Source organism: Aulostomus chinensis, chromosome 10 (assembly GCF_037954235.1).
Source record: "Aulostomus chinensis isolate RoL2024-O1b breed Wild chromosome 10, RoL_Achi_v1.0, whole genome shotgun sequence".
NCBI classification, from domain to species: Eukaryota; Metazoa; Chordata; class Actinopteri; order Syngnathiformes; family Aulostomidae; genus Aulostomus; species Aulostomus chinensis.
The window spans coordinates 14,729,829-14,745,854 of record NC_141329.1 but is presented as its reverse complement, the minus strand read 5'-3'; the positions used below and the strand labels follow the sequence as shown (position 1 = coordinate 14,745,854).

Below are 16,026 nucleotides of genomic sequence, written 5' to 3'. Positions count from 1 at the left end.
TATATATATATATATATATATATATATATATATATATATATATATATATATATATATTCCTCAAAATTATTCATACCCTTACTTTTTTTTTAACCTGTCCTGTTCAGCAGCTGGGGCAAGCAGCATCAATGTTCCTGGTGCCTTGTTGTACTGAAGCAGTTTTACTCTGCATAGGAGGAATCTGATAAACTCCTCCTATTGCCATTTATGCTTAATTTTATTAGGAATGGTATTGGTTCATTGATAAAGCTACCGGACTGAGGCTCAGGAGTGGATAGAAAGAGAGAACAGGGACAGCATAGGGAAGACAAGGGGGGGGAGACAAAACTAACAATAGCAGAGAAAAACAAAAACGTGCGTGTATGTGTGTATACGCGTGTGTATGTGTATGTGTGCTACGGTTTGTCTTGATGCTGTGTGTAGCTGGCTGTAGCTGATGTGGGGGGGGGGGGGGGGGCAGGACATCTCACCCCCAGTCCAGGATAGCAGGCAGGTCAGGACCAGATCACCAGAGCACCCAGAAACCCCCAGGACACGGGGAGCCCCAGGCCCCCCCTCCCCCCAGGAAACAGCCACAGGCCTAACCCATGCCAGGACCCGTAGGAAAGCATAGGAGTAGCAACCCCCACCCAGAGGCAACCCACAGAGAGACGGGGCAGAGAGGACCCCGGTCCGTTACGCACCCCCCCCCCCCCACAGCATGAGAAGAGACCAGGGGCATAGGGCCCCTCTGGCCCGAGACCCAACCCGACACCCACCCACACCCCACACCCAGGCGGGGCAACCACAGCCCACCACAACGACCAGGCCCACCGCCCCCGTACAGAGCTACCCCAACCCTAGATCCCCACCCTCTCCACCCATCCCCTGTTGTCCCCCTCCCCCCAGAGCAGGTGGGCTTCAGGCTAGAGGGCACCACCAGCCAGCCAGCCAGGACCCCGCACTCCACCGAGAGGCCCAGCCCGCCTGCCGGGGTGAGCCGAAGGCATGCACGCCAAGGACCGTCACCCCCGGACAAAACAATCATACCCTCATCTTCCTCCACACAGGGGCTGAGTACTCCATAGATGCTGATACGGTCCAGGGCACCTAAGACTTAATGGAACCGCCAGCAAGCGATCCACCGCACAACAGCAAGGCCCGCGACCAACCCCAGCCCAACCACCACGCCGGGAGGAGGACCACCCCTCCCCACCCCCAAGAGCACCGGCCAAGCCCCCAGGCCTGCAATGGTGCAGTCATCAAAGGAGGCAGCACTGGACCCACTCCCCGCCCCAGCTGCCCCCCCCCCCCCATCAAAACTATGTGATGGATTTAATTATCAGGGACCAGATTTGTTCGAACTCTGATGATCGACTTTCCTCCCAAGCAGACATTCTCTCCATGGAAATGTGGTCTAATCAAAGGTTTCTATATTGAGTAATGCTTAGGTTGTTCTTGGATTTCCAATTAATCAGGATGGCCTTCTTTGCGATGCTTAAAGCAGTGAGAAGCATGCAGGATTTGTTTACTTCCATATTAACATTAATGAGGTCACCTTGCAGACAAAGTGAGGGGGAGATGGGGTTGGGGTACCCTAACCACCATGATAGGTCTTTACAAACCCCCTGCCAAAAATTATTGACAGGTGTTCAAAGCCATATAGCATGCAGATAGCAGTCTGGTGAGCCAGTCGCACAATATGGACAAATGTTTGTTTGTGTGAGGCCCATCTGGAACATCCTTTGTCCTGTGTAGTGTGTTCTGTGGAGAACCTTGTCATTTATTAATTGTAGGTTATCACTGCGAATCATTCTAAATGTGTTGGAGCAGATTTGTATCCAAAAGTTACGGTGTGGATTGATCGACAGATCTTTCTCCCATTTGGAGGAAGGAATAGAGATTATAAATTCTGTTGTAGAAACTATTGAGTTAATTTTAGACAGGAGCTTATGGGGTAAAATTTGTTTAAAAAAAAATCTTGTTATTCTTGGTGGAAGCTCTAAGTCTAACTGGGTAAGGTCAAACCTTGCCTGTATTATAGATTTGAGATGAAGATATTCCAGAAATTTGTTTTTGTTAATACCATAATTTGCTGTAATTTGGTTGAATTCTATGAATTCTTTGTCTTGGAAGATATGCTCTAGATTTTTAATCCCTTTGTTGGCACATGCAGCAAAATGTATTGTTTTTTTTATTTTGCAGGATGTCAGGATTGTTCCAGATAGGTGTGAGCCTGCAAGGGGTGTTACAGAGCCCATTGCTTTTGAGAAATTCCCACCAGGCTATGAGGGTGTTGCAGATGCTAATGTACTTAAAGCAGCTGTGATGCTTGATAACAGGGCTGATAAAAGCGAGATCAGAGATTTGGATTTCTTTGCAGAATGTTTGTTCAATATCGAGCCATGCTTGGTCTAATGAGTTTGGCTTTAACCATTTTAGTATGTATTGTAATCTATTGCCCAAGTCGTAATTATAAAAATTTGGTAGTTCCAAGCCACCATAGTCTTTACTCTTTTGTAAAGTTTTAAAGCTTATACGTGCTGGTTTAACTTTCCAGAGAAATTTGGAGATGTTAGAGTTGAGTGTTTTGAACCAAGTCTGGGGAGGTTGGGTCGGAACCATCGAAAAAACAAAGTTGATTTTTGGAAAGATCATCATTTTCACTGTTGCTATTCTTCCCATAAGTGATATGGGTAGTGTGCGCCACCGGGTGAGGTTGTCCTCTATTTCTTTAATTAAGGCGGTAAGATTTAGCCGTGTCAAGTCAGACAGTTTGGCAGAGATGTTGATGCCCAGGTACTTAATGTTTCCTGGCCGTAGTGGTGCGGCAAGCATACTCTGGAAACCTGAGTTGATGGGAAGAACAGTTGACTTGCTCCAATTAATTGAGTAGTCATAAATAGTTGAGAATTTATCAATGAGTGCTATCGTTTCAGGGAGAGATGATGGTGGATTCCGTAGGAAAAGTAATACATCATCAGCATAAATGCTTATCTTATGGTTCACATTTGTAGTATCAACTCCTTTGATGTTTTTGTTTTGCCGGACTGCAGCTGCGAGTGGCTCTATTAATATAGCAAAGGAAGGGGAAAGTGAACAACCCTGTCTGGTTCCTCTTTGGAGAGAGAAGCTTGAAGAAGTTTGATCATTTGTTCTGACACAAGCACTGGCAAGGCAAGGCAAGGCAAGGCAATTTCATTTGTATAGCCCATTTTCACAAACAGTTTGTCTCAAAGGGCTTCACGTGGCATCATAACAACATCCTCTGCCCTTAGACCCTCAAATCGACTGAGGAAAAACTCCATAGCACTGGGAGTGCGGTAAAATGTTTTGATCCAGTTTACAAAGTTATCTCCAAACCCAAACTTTTGTAATGTGAGGTGTTACTTTTTCGAGCCTTCTAGCTAGCGCCTTGCAGATGACTTTAATATCTGCATTTATAAGTGATATTGGACGATAGCTTGATGGAAGTGCTGGGTCTTTGTCTGGTTTAAGGAGAAGGCTAATAATCACACAGTTCATGTCAGGAGGAAGGGTCGAGGTTTCCTGTATTTCAGTGAACATTTTGTAGAATAGTGGTGAAAGCTCAGGCCAAAACTCTTTGTAGAATTCTGCAGGAAAGCCATCTGGGGGCTTTCTTATTTGGCATATGTTTAAGGGCTTCTTGAAGTTCCTTGATTGAAATAGGTGACTCCAGAGACATTATTTGGTCTTGATTTAATTTTGGCAAGTCAATTGTGCTCAGAAAGGTTTCAATGCAAGATTTGGATGGGTTAATCTCAGGTGAGTAAAGTTTTTTATAAAATTCCCTAAAAATGTAATTTATTTTCTTCTGGGTCACAGGTTGTTTCCCCATTGGAGTCCTTAATGGAGGATATTGTTGCTCTTTCTTTGTTCTGTTTTAGTTGGTTCACTATAAATCTGCTGGATTTATTGTTATGTTCAAAGTTCTCCAAGCGTAGTCTCTGCAGCTGAAATTGTGTTTTGATGTCGAGTAAATCATTTAGTTTTAGTTTTAATTCCCTTAACTCTTAATTCCTTGAGCAATGATGTATTAAATCTCCATTGTTTAGAAAGCGGTGTTCTAGGTTTTTTTTTGTGAGTGTCAGACTGGCTGGTGCGTGGTCACTAATGGCAATAGGGTGAATCTTGGTGTCAATGACGTCCTTCACAATTGAGTTACTCATTAAAAAGTGGTCCAAACGAGAGTAGGAGTGGTGCACTGGCGAGTAGTAGGTGTATTCCTTAAGCGTGGGGTGCCGTGAGCGCCAAGCATCGCAAAGACCTAAATCACTCATATACTGCTTTATTATGTCGGATGATTGGCAATTGCGTTGACTAGCTGCTCTACTGATTCTGTCCACTTGTGGGTTGAATACCAGGTTGAAGTCCCCTCCTACTATAAGTGCTGTGTCTGAGTGGGCTGAAAGTGCAGTGAAGAAGCTGTGGAAGAAGAAGGAGTCATCAACATTTGGACCATATATACTGGCAATGCATACCTCTGTGTTGTGTGTGGATATGTTAACTATTACAAACCTACCTTCCGGGTCTACAATGGTGTTTTTACAATTGAACCTGACGTTTTTGTGAATCAGAATGGCTACGCCTCTTTGTTTGGGGTTATAACTAGCTGTGTATGTGTGCGGGAACTGTGAGCTTCACATATGATTACCTGTTTTAGGTAAATGTGTTTCCTGTAATAGAACAATGTCTGCTTGTAAATTTTGTAGGCGTGTTAAAATTCGTAGCCATTTTTCACGTGAGCCAATGCTGCGTACATTCCAAGTGACAAACCGTAGTTTGTTAGTATCTAAACTAATGTTCTGAGTGTAAATTGTAATAAGTAGGTGAGTGAGCAAAAGAATGTGTACCTGTATCTTTGTGTGCGCGTGTGTGTGTGGTGGCGCCAAAGAGGATGAGAGTGCATGTGTGTGGCAAATGTAACAATATTATATACATGCACGACAAACCGGATAATCATCACATTTAAAAATAACATGTAACACAAAACGACAGGAAAGACAAAGGGGTGACATAAATACACCCATAAATACACACTCGTGAGTAAACTCGGCATGTAGCAGTCCACCACGTGCGTTTTTTTATGGTTTTAGGTTTAACATAGTATTGAATGAGAAAGAACAAAAGAAAACATGAATGAGAGAAATTGGTGTTACCTTCATCCATAACCTTAATCATGCTAATACCATCCTCGGCTGAATCCGGTGAGTTCCGGTGGCGAGAGGAGATGCGCTTTAGTAGAGCCAAGGGTGATCTCCGGATCACGGAACAACTGGCCGTTAACATACGATGACAGGGTGGGATCCACCGTCGATGAACTTCTTCCTGACAGGGAATAGGCGTTTGCGGCGCTCCAGCATCTCCTTAGGGAATTGATCGTTCACGCTGAAGTCCGTTCCTCTCAGCTCCCTTCCCCGGCTCTTCACCAGCTCCTTCTGCTTGAAGTGCTCAAACTTCGCAACGATGATTCTGGGCCGCCAGTTCTCTGGCCTCTTCCCTCCAAGGCGATGCACCCGGCGGAAGGTGATGTTTTTCACGGTCTCCATCGGAAGTTTTAGCTGTTTGTGGAGGAAGTCTTTGATGGACATCTCGGGGTCTTCCTTCTCTTCTCAGGTATGCCGGAGAATACCAGGTTGTCCCGCATGCTCTGAGCTTGGATGTCGAGGATAGCATCTTTCATCCGTTTGTTCTCCGCTTTAATCTCCATTGCCCCCTTGGTGAGTGCTTTAATGGAGGTTTTAAGGGCTTGATTTTCAGCGGCCAGTGAAGCCACCTGTTGCTGGCTAAATTCCAGCGACTCATGGAGAGCCTGGAACTCTCTGTGGAGGATTTCCACCAGAGAGAGTCTTGCGTCGAAACTTGTAAGTTTCTTGTCTATTGATTCCAGGATGTCTCCGAAATCCTTATCAGGCGATGAGGGTGCGCTTGGATGGTCGGCTTCTTTTAGGAAGTGGGTTCGCCGCGTTTTCGGTCTTACCCATGACAAGTCGGTGGTAGCACTCATCGACGTACTCCTGCAAACTTTCCACTGTCTCTTCTTCCAGATTTATTTTTGAGGATTGTTTGTGGATGAGAGAGTTGAAAATCTTTTACCGTAGTATGAGTTTTCAATGAATCTGTGTAAATTGGCGTAAAGTAGTTAGCTTGTTTTCGAATCTACAGATATGTGCCGCCATGTTGAATCACGCACAAGTGTGACGTTCACTCTGACATGCTCCTCCTCCTCTGCCTATTCATACCCTTGCTAATTCTTGTGATTTTTTCACTTAGTGATGAAATAAATGCATGTTTTCAAATTTGTGTTTCAGCTTTATGTGACCAACAATTGAAAGAATGACAACAATATCAAATGAAAGAAAAAATTATTTCTGGGGTATTTTATTAACGGAGTCCAAAAAAATGCCATGTTCAAAATTATTCATACCCTAGTCCATTGTCTTTATTTAATAGTCAATGGCATAGCCTTTATTCTTTATGACTGCTTCCAGACGATTCTTGTACGTGTCCACAAGCTTCTTGCACGTCTCCTGTGGGATGTTGCCCCACTCTTCCTTTGCGAATGCCTCAAGCTGGGTCAGGTTGGTTGGTTTCCTCCAGTGTTGTTTTTGGCAGGCATTTTAGATTTAGTTTTAGTCTTAGTCTTTTGGACTAAATGCTTCTTAGTTTTAGTGACCTTTTAGTCATTTCTATCCTTGATAGTTTGAGTCAAGTTTTAGTCGACGAAAACTCAAAGGTTTTAGTCAAATATCAAAGATACCTTTACAGAAAACATATGTGTATGTACTTTATAGGCCAAAACAGGTATTAGAATGAAGCACATTGAAACTGATCTAACTTTCAAAGGTGAGTTTTTCCCCTGTCTTTCTTTCTCTATCTTTCACTTTTATTATTTTGTTGCAGATGCAGACAACACACTGGCACACAATATGAGTATTGTGTCACCATATAATAGGATTAAACAAAAATAAAAGCACACTTGACTTCCATATGAATAACCATATGTCCTACATATTGGCTTTAGCTGCTGTTATTGGTTGAACTGCATCCACGTGTGTTGCTTATGATAGGGAACAGCAACTGGTCTGAAGACTACGTGTTTCCCAGTCCCACAAACATGGGTCAAAGCATTTCACTTGCCACCCGTCCACAAATGGACAGGGGTTTTATTCATAACAACCTAAATTAATAGAAGGGCTGGTTTAAACGAGCCAACATTAGCGGGGCCCCTGGCAGCCCCATTCATTCTAGCTTTAGCATGTAGCACTTGGAAGCGGTCTCTGCACCACGGGGGGGTGTAACCACCACCATCACCACCAAACTTTAGGCTTAATACAAAAAAAAAGAAAATGCATCACAGGGCTAGCCTAACGGAAAGCTGACGAAAGCTATGCTTTAATTATCCCTCTTTTTAAGACCACCCGACACCGCTGCTGCTGCCATGGTGTGTGTCTCGTCCGCTGCAGACAGGTCCAGACTTGTCTCTGTGTGTGCATGTGTGTGTGCGCACGAGAGAGAGGCTTTTTGTGCGTGTGTACTGATGATGAGGGCGTGGCCATTAGGACCAACAGATACAGCTGGCTCCAGCCTGATGTCTGAGCTCTTGATTGACATTGTACGCATGTTATACGAAAAAAAAACGAATGTTTTGAAACTTTGATTGTCCACCCACTAACAATTTAGTCTTGTCTCCTTCTCGTCAGACAAAAATGTATACAAATTCATCACATTTTAGTCTTTATACGGCTTTGGTGACGTTCGTCTTAGTCTCATTTTCGTCATGGAAAAAAAGGGGTCTGACGTCATCATTTTCGTTTTCGTCCAGCGTTTCCTCACCATCACTCTGGTCTTCAAGTGATGCCTCAAATTCTCAGTGGGATTGAGGTTTGAGGTCAGGACTTTGACTTGGCCATTCCAGGACATTGATGTTATTGTTCTTGAACCATTTCTTCACTACCTTGACAGTGTGTTTAGGATCATTGTCTTGTTGGTACATCCAGTTTTGGACAAGCTGGAGTTTCCACAGCAGATTCCTTGACATTTTCATCAAGTATCCTGATGTAATCCTCCTTTTTCATGGTACCTTGGACTTGACGAGATTCCCTGCGCCACTGGAAGAGAAACATCCCCATAGCATGATGCTTCCACCACCATACTTGACAGTGGGCACAGTGTCCTTTGGTCTATAGGCTTCTCCTTTCTTCCTCCAGACATATTGAGTATCCATATGGCCAAATAACTCCAGCTTTGTCTCATCAGACCACAGGATGGTTGACCAAAAGCTGGAATCTTGCTTCAGATGACCTCTACAAAAGGCCAGGTGAGGTACCAGATGTTTTTTCCTGAGCAGCAGCATCTTCCGAGGTTTACATCCATGGAGACCTCCTCTGTGCAAAACTCGCTCAATGGTGGACTGTGACACCTTTGTCCCTGTCTGCTCAAGTGTTTGAATTAGGGCCTTGGTTGTGGTCCATGGGTTGGTGTTGATCTCTTGGCAGATTTTCCTGGCAAGTTTGGGGGACACATTACACTTTTGGCCACGCCCATGAGGTTTTTGACAGTGTTGAACCTCTTGTGCTTGTTGATGATGCTCTGGACGGTTGAGACAGGGACATCATACTGCTTGGAAATGGCCTTGTAACCCTTTCCTTCACTGTGGGTACGAACAAGACGCTGACGTAGGTCCTCACTGGCTCCTTCTTCTTTACCATGATGACCAGAAATTGACAATGACCTGAACACTTTCCCACTATTTATACTCTTCTGGAAAGATGTCTTTTTTGGCTTTAGTATTTGGCCAGTAATGTTAAATAAAAGGTTTTATTCCATTGTGACATCTTGAAGGAATTATTGGACAAAAATTACCACATTTTGGCACATGTTTGTTGAAATATTGTCAGGGGCATGATAAATTTTGAACTTGGCCTTTTTTGGAACTCCATCAATAAAATAACCCAGAACTATGTATTTTTTTTTTAATTTTGTATTGTTGTCATTCTTTCAATTGTTGGTCACTTAAAGCTAATACACAAATTTGAAAACATGCATTTATTTCATCACTAAATGAAAAAAATCACAAGAATTAGCAAGGGTATGAATAATTCTGAGGACGACTGTGTGTATATGTATTCATATATATATACATATATATATATACATATATATATATATATATATATATATATATATATATATATATATATATAATTAGACCTGTCAGTCGATTAAAAAAATTAATCCGATTAATCGTATGGTTGTCCATAGTTAACTCAGGATTGATGAAATATTTTTTAATCTGCTCTAAATCTACCTTAAAGTGATATTTTTCATTTTTTTAATTAACCATATCAACATGGGAGTAGGCAAATAGTTGCTTTCTGCAAATGCAGCATGTTTATTAGTGTTGGACCAATGTACTGTCTAGAAGTACAAATAAAACAAAAGATCCATCCATCCATCCATTTTCTCCCTCTTATCCTGTTAAGGGTGGTGGCGGTGGAGCCTATCCCAGCAGCCTTCACCCTGGACGGGTCACCCGTCCATGGCAGGGCCAACACATATAGACAGACAACCATTGGCTCTAACGGCCACGCCTATGGTCAATAGAGTATCCAATTAAATAGCAATTACCAGTAAAATATACATTTGTAAAATTATAACCATAAAGCTAACATATTTACTCAAATAAATGACTTCAATGATTTTGACCACTGCACCACCATGCCGCCCCAAAACAAAAGATGCACAGGGTAAAAAAATAAAAATTATACACTCAAGCCCAACAAATATAATAGTAATGATTACTAGTACTAACTGAAGTACTTGAACTATTAAGCCATTAACACAAAAGGATGACCCTGATGCATTGCATCAAACTGTGATGCACAGAAGAAATTAAATTAAATAAAAACAATGAATTAAGTGTGCATTAAACAGGGGGCAGTGCAGCACAGAACAGGACTCAAATGATATGGTGGGGATACTGCTGGTGGTGGACGCCTCCAATGGGCTCCGTCGTGCCAAACAATCCAGCGTGGTTTGTTTTACACCAGACAGGAGCGGAGGGCTCTCTGCATCAGCTGTATGCTTCGCGGACTACTGATACTTAAGACTGCTCGTACTCAGGTGGAAACTAAATAAGAGAGTGTGAGTCTGTAATCTGTCATTTCCAACCCTTTTGATGTTGCATAACATATTTTTCATCTATATAGCTCAAAAATATAACCAAACACAATTTGACAATTTTATATAGATGGTAACAGGATTTAACCCCCAAATTTCTGACAAATCTAAATTAAATAGTGACATACCTACTTCCAAAACAGAAAAGCCTGAGGCTGTAAACCAAATGAAAAAAAGGAAAATCTCCAGGAATGGATGGTCTTCCTGATGACCTTTACATACATTTCTAGAAAAACCCTTTTTAAAATATTAAATGAATGTATGGACAATAAGCATGAAAAGAAAAACATTAAGCATTAACATTGTTTCCTAAACCAGATATAGACCACACACTGATGGATAATTGGAAGCCTATAACATTGCTCAATGTAGATTGTAAAATACTCAGAATGTCTCAGGAAAGGCTTGATTGAAATCATAAATGAGACTCAAACAGGGTTTATGGCTAATCAAAACATAAATTGTAATACCAGGCCAATATAAGATTTGATAGATCACTCTGATTTTGTAGGATCTGAAACACTAATTTTTTTACTTGATTTTTATAAAACATTTGACAGTGTGGAAGTTCTTATTTCAGTCACGTCAAGCCTTTGATAACTGTTTAGAGAGATGTTGAAAATCTTGGAATCCATATTTCTAAAAACCTTAAAACTATCCTTAGTATGTGGCTTCAGTGAGACTTGTCTTAGTGAAGTATCATTCTTCAAAATAAAGCAGCTGGCACTTAAAGTTTTGTTTAGCCTGTCCTCTCTCTTTACATCCACTAGACACTATGTAAAGGTATAAATAACACCTTGATCAATCTTTGCAAAAAAATAAATGCCACCATTTGACAAAGACTATAGCTGCTTCAAGAAACGAAGGAGGCATGGAGGTTTTGGACTTTATGGTCATGAACTATACCTCTAAATTAAAGCGGATTGTATGATATTTGAAAATGTAACATTATGAGTATAACTACTGTTCTCTGAAGAAGAAGAATGAGGTACAACACATATAATAAGGGATATTATGCCCTTGTGTGGCTCAACTGAAGACACCTCTATTCATGCCTTTACAGCAGATAATCTGTGGTGACATACGTGAGGCTCCGCCTGCACATATATACACCGTCACCACAGTCATCCCTCAGTTCAATAGCCACTGTTTACCGAGCCCAGCTGCGCAGCTGGGCAATCCAGTGTTGTACCTCATTCCTCTCCTTCAGGGAACAGTAGTTATAGTCATAACATTACCTTGCCTTTCAGTCAGTTCATTCTGTACAACACATATAGTATGGGACATATATACATGTCCCACAGAGCAGCCACCAAACCAGAAACAACTCCCAGCTCTCCAGCATATAACAGACCCAGCAGAAAGGACAGTGTGAAACACTAAATGGGCTGTCACGTCAAGAGATAAAACCGGACAAACGTGTGCAGTGACGACCAACTGGCCACAGCACAGATATCACCAAAAGCTACTTCCCCAAACAAGGCCCGTGAGGTCACCATGCCCGTGGTCAAATGCGCCATCATTCCTCAGGGCAACAGCAGACCTCTGCTGGAGTAAGCCAGGGAGATAGCTTCCACAATCCAGTAGGAAAGCCGCTGCTTAGACAGAGCCTTGCCCTTAGCCGGATTAGCAAAACAGACAAACTGTTCACATCAACTTACACCCTGGGTGTGGTCAATGTAAGTGCGAAGAGCATGCACAGGGCACAAGGAATGCAACCTCCTCTGCACCTCAGACGCAAATGCAGGGGGGCAGAAACTCAAGAGCTCAAAAGCCATCAAACTAAAGGCTGCAGGGATAAGCTTTGGTAAATATGCCGCATTTGGGTGCAATGTAACCTTAGAACAATCCGGAGTGAAGCGTACAAGTGGATGAGCGCCTGGTGCCACACCATCAAAACCAATGTGGCAAGCAGATGTAGCTGCCAGATAGACCTTAATTGTAGAGAACAAGAGACCCTTATCCAGCAGCCCCTGAAGGAATGTCAAAACATCCACAATGGAGCACTGAAACAGGAGCACATTTCGGTCCTGAAACCACTGCTCAAAAGCCATTTATAGGCATACAGGCCCCTTGTAGATGATGCCCTAGCACCCTGAATCATCGCCACCACATTTGGAGGCAGTCCCTGAGCCATCAAACTGGACCTCTCAACAGGTAGGAATGCAGTCGCCACAGTTCTGGGCGTGTATGAACCACCTCCCCACCCACCTGGGAGAGGAGGTCCCTGCAAAGTGGGAGCTGCCAGGGCCTTGCCGCCAGCAGACTGATTATCTCGGCATACCACAATTTCACCGGTAGTGGTGCACCCTCTGTTAATGCTATTAACATTTCCATGTTTCCCACATTTTTTATTGTAAACTGTTTTCTTGTCCGTAACAACATCTACTGCACGTCTGTCCGTCCTGGGTGAGGGATCCCTCCTCTGTTGCTCACCCTGAGGTTTCTCAGATTTTTCCCTCTTAAAAGGGTTTTCTATGGAGTTTTTCCTCAGTTGATGTGAGGGTCTAAGGGCAGAGGATGTTGTTATGATGCCATGTAAAGCCCTTTGAGACAAACTGTTTGTGAAAACGGGCTATACAAATAAAATTGCCTTGCCTTGCCTTGCCTTGCCTTGCCTATGGGTGCACGAGCACATCCATCCCCAGTGGAGCACAGTGGTCTGTTATGGAAAAGAACAGGGGGCTGTGGGTGTTCACTTCGGAGGCAAAAAGATTCACATCTGCCCTGCTGAAGCGTTCCCATATCTGAGCCACCACCCTCAGGTGCAATCTCCACTCTCTCAAAAGAGGACCCCTCTTGATAGAAGGTCCGGCCCCAGGTTCAGGTGACCTTGAACATGAGTGACTCTGACGGGCAAAAAATTAGCACTGCACCATACAAGATGACATGCTTCAGAGTTAAAAGTGCTCCCAACAGCTCCAGGTGGTTGATGTGGAGCCTGCATTGTGCTGGTGTCCAAACCCCCCTCACTGGCGCGCCCTTGCACAGAGCCCCCCAACCCCTCGGGATGCATCAGTGGACACCACCTTGCGAAAAGACACCCTCCCTATAGGAGACCCTTGTTGAAGTAGACTGGGATCCCTCCACGGGAAAAGAGCCGACATGCAAGACAGAGTTACGATCAGCGACCTCCAGAGGTGACGCAGCGCACACAATCGGTGAGCCTGAATCCAGTGTTGAAACGCCCGCATCCTCAACAGCCCGAGCAGCACCACAGCTATCATGCCCATCAGCAGTAAGAGCGTCTGTAAACACAGGCTGCACCACCCTGCACTCCAACAGACGTGCTCAGCCCGAAATGGAGCAGATGTCCAACCCGATGAAAGAAATACGCCAACTCAGACTCCGTGAACTTTTTCACAGATTTATGGAAAAGCCCAGCGACTGCATGTGTGACAGGTTCAGCAACTGCTGAGTGGCCGCTTGCTCCCTGGAGCTCGCAACAAGAGCCCAATCATTCAGATAGGATAATATGTGAACACCTCTCTCTCGGAGCAGCAGCAACAACGCTTTGACACATTCGGTGAATGTTTGGGGGGCCAGAGACAACTGGAACAGCAGCCCCAGGTATTCGTGGGCTCTGCCCTCAAATGCAAACCTTATAAACTGCCGGTGGTCCAGGTGAATCACGACGTGAAAGTATGCGTCTGTCAGATCCATAGTTGTGAACCAATCTCCTGGTCTGATCGCGCTCAGTAGCTTCCCCCCAGATTCATAACTTCAAAAAAAATGAACAATTTCCAATTTACATTGGACTGCAGCTATGATTGATATGAAATTACATCAAAAAGTTCTTATGGAATCAAAACTTTTTAAAATAAATAATGTAACTTACTGTTATGTAATTTCAATTTTTGTGATTATATATAGCAGGTCCTTTTTCTGTTGTAATTTTGAGCTTCTTACTCATCATTTTTATCAGTGTCATTGCCCTTCATTTAATTAATTTAATTTAATCTAACATTAGAAAAAAAATAAAGAAATGAAAATAAAACCACTGAGCGTCAGCATAACCTAACAAGTGGCAACATCACATAGTTCTGGTTAACATGTAGCTTCAAGGAGCCAAGCAATGTTTATTCACTATTTCATGCTGTTACTCACTCTGATGTCTTACAACAGACTTTTAAAAATATGTCTATATATCATCTGTGTTTTCCAATCACTGTCACCTTTATTTCCTAAACATTGCTGCCTTGTTGTGCTTTTAATTTCTTTAAGACAAACTCTTTCATAACTCCTATTATTGTTCCCCCATGCACAAAACACTTTAACTTTCAAGTAAACACCATGAGTGACAGCCAACTTGCTCCACCCACTCTACAAAGTTAAAAACAAGACATCGAGACAATTTATGAATATTTAAAAATCAGGACCCATCTGTACTAACGTATTCTGGAGATATAGCAACGATCAGATGGTTGCACCTGTCGTAAATTTTACAGCGAATTTCCGTTCTGACTTGTACCAGAGAGCAGGCATTACATATTGAAAGCTTGCACTGTAGAAAAAGAGTCCAATTTTGGCTGCAGCTGGATGCTTGCTTACCTTTACAATCTCCTGTGCAATCTGTCTGGTTTTATTTATGTCCAAGAAGTGGCCTCTTTCTCTTACAACAGAGTACAGAGTCACACCTTTACAGAAACTGCAGAGAGAGCACATGTAGTAGTGTTACAACAGCTTGATTCACTTTTCTCACAGTAAAACAAGCATGGCGCATGCAGATGAAATGCATGTAGGAAAATTGGAAAATACCTGAACATTAATGTAGTGTGTATGTATTACTGTTTAGGAAATGAAGAGTTAATGGCAGATCCAGATAAGAACTGAGTGTGCTCTACCTGGTGACAATGGCAAGGTGGGGCGGGGCCATGCAAGCACCCATGAACAGGACCACATTCTCATGCCTTGTCTGACGGTAGTTCATCACTTCCTTCTTAAAGAGCTTCAGGTGATCCTGGTTGTTGCCGTCAACCTCCAGAAGGCGAATGGCCACCTCACCATGCCAACGACCCCTGTGTACCTTCCCCCAGCGACCCTGAAGAGTCACAAAATCATCTGTCTTTCACCAAATTCAGGCTTCTCAGGTTTTGACACACAGAAGACATAGATGAGGCACATATTTACTCCCTGTTAGTATTGCTGTTCTGCAGGGCACCACATTACTAAAACATTGTCCAATGATCACAAACTCAGTGTCCCGCTCAGGGACACTTCAAATAAGCCTCTGGAGAAGCCACCAGGTTAAAAACAGGAAATATCTGCTAAATACTACAAAGAGTGCAAACTAGAAATATCACCCACCCAACAATTCTTCTACATATACCCTTACATGACTCCTATAGTAAGATTACTCTCTGAAGTCAATACACCACCCAGGGACACAACCAAGGAGAAACAATCACCTCAATGATCCCTGAGGTTAAATACCTGAGACAATTTCAACAATATCTTGCCTGCATGCAGGGACAGATTCTAAGGCCTGTTATTATCTGGAGAGTCTTACCTTGCCAATCAGTTCTCCCAGCTGCAGCTGCTCATAAGGGATGTCCCACTCCTGCAGGTAAATGCTGGTCTGGCTGGCCTTGCGAGAGATGGGGCCCCTCCACTGCCCATCTGTCCCACGATGGCAGATGGAAGTAGGTAGATCTTCAAGCTTGTCTTTGTCACAGTCCTCACAGGGGAGGCTCTTTTCTCTGCTAGCTGTTTCTTCTACTTCAGGTAGGTTTTCACCCTCTGCCCCTCCCTCCTGACATTAGTACAAACAGGACAGCAACCACAGAGGGACTGAATGTTGGCTTTGATTTCATTTGAATGTCTGCAATGCCTAGTTTTTGTTCT

General features: G+C 43.2%; 1 protein-coding gene and 1 long non-coding RNA gene across 7 annotated transcripts in view; one reads left to right on the top strand and one right to left on the bottom strand.

Annotated features, from left to right (window-relative positions):
- The window catches only part of LOC147254489 (kinase suppressor of Ras 1-like), a 116,582-nt gene that overhangs the window by 15,036 nt on the left and 85,520 nt on the right, over window positions 1-16,026 (bottom strand). For all 6 annotated transcript variants that reach the window (XM_086216136.1, XM_086216138.1, XM_086216135.1 and 3 more), the window contains 3 exons: window positions 15,692-15,934; window positions 15,027-15,223; window positions 14,734-14,830 (listed from right to left, as the gene is read on the bottom strand). In XM_086216136.1, the coding sequence (XP_086072262.1) occupies window positions 14,734-14,830; window positions 15,027-15,223; window positions 15,692-15,934 (537 nt within the window). The remainder of the gene's footprint in view (window positions 1-14,733; window positions 14,831-15,026; window positions 15,224-15,691; window positions 15,935-16,026) is intronic.
- The window catches only part of LOC147254492 (uncharacterized), a 54,853-nt gene that overhangs the window by 25,230 nt on the left and 13,597 nt on the right, over window positions 1-16,026 (top strand). The window lies entirely within an intron of this gene.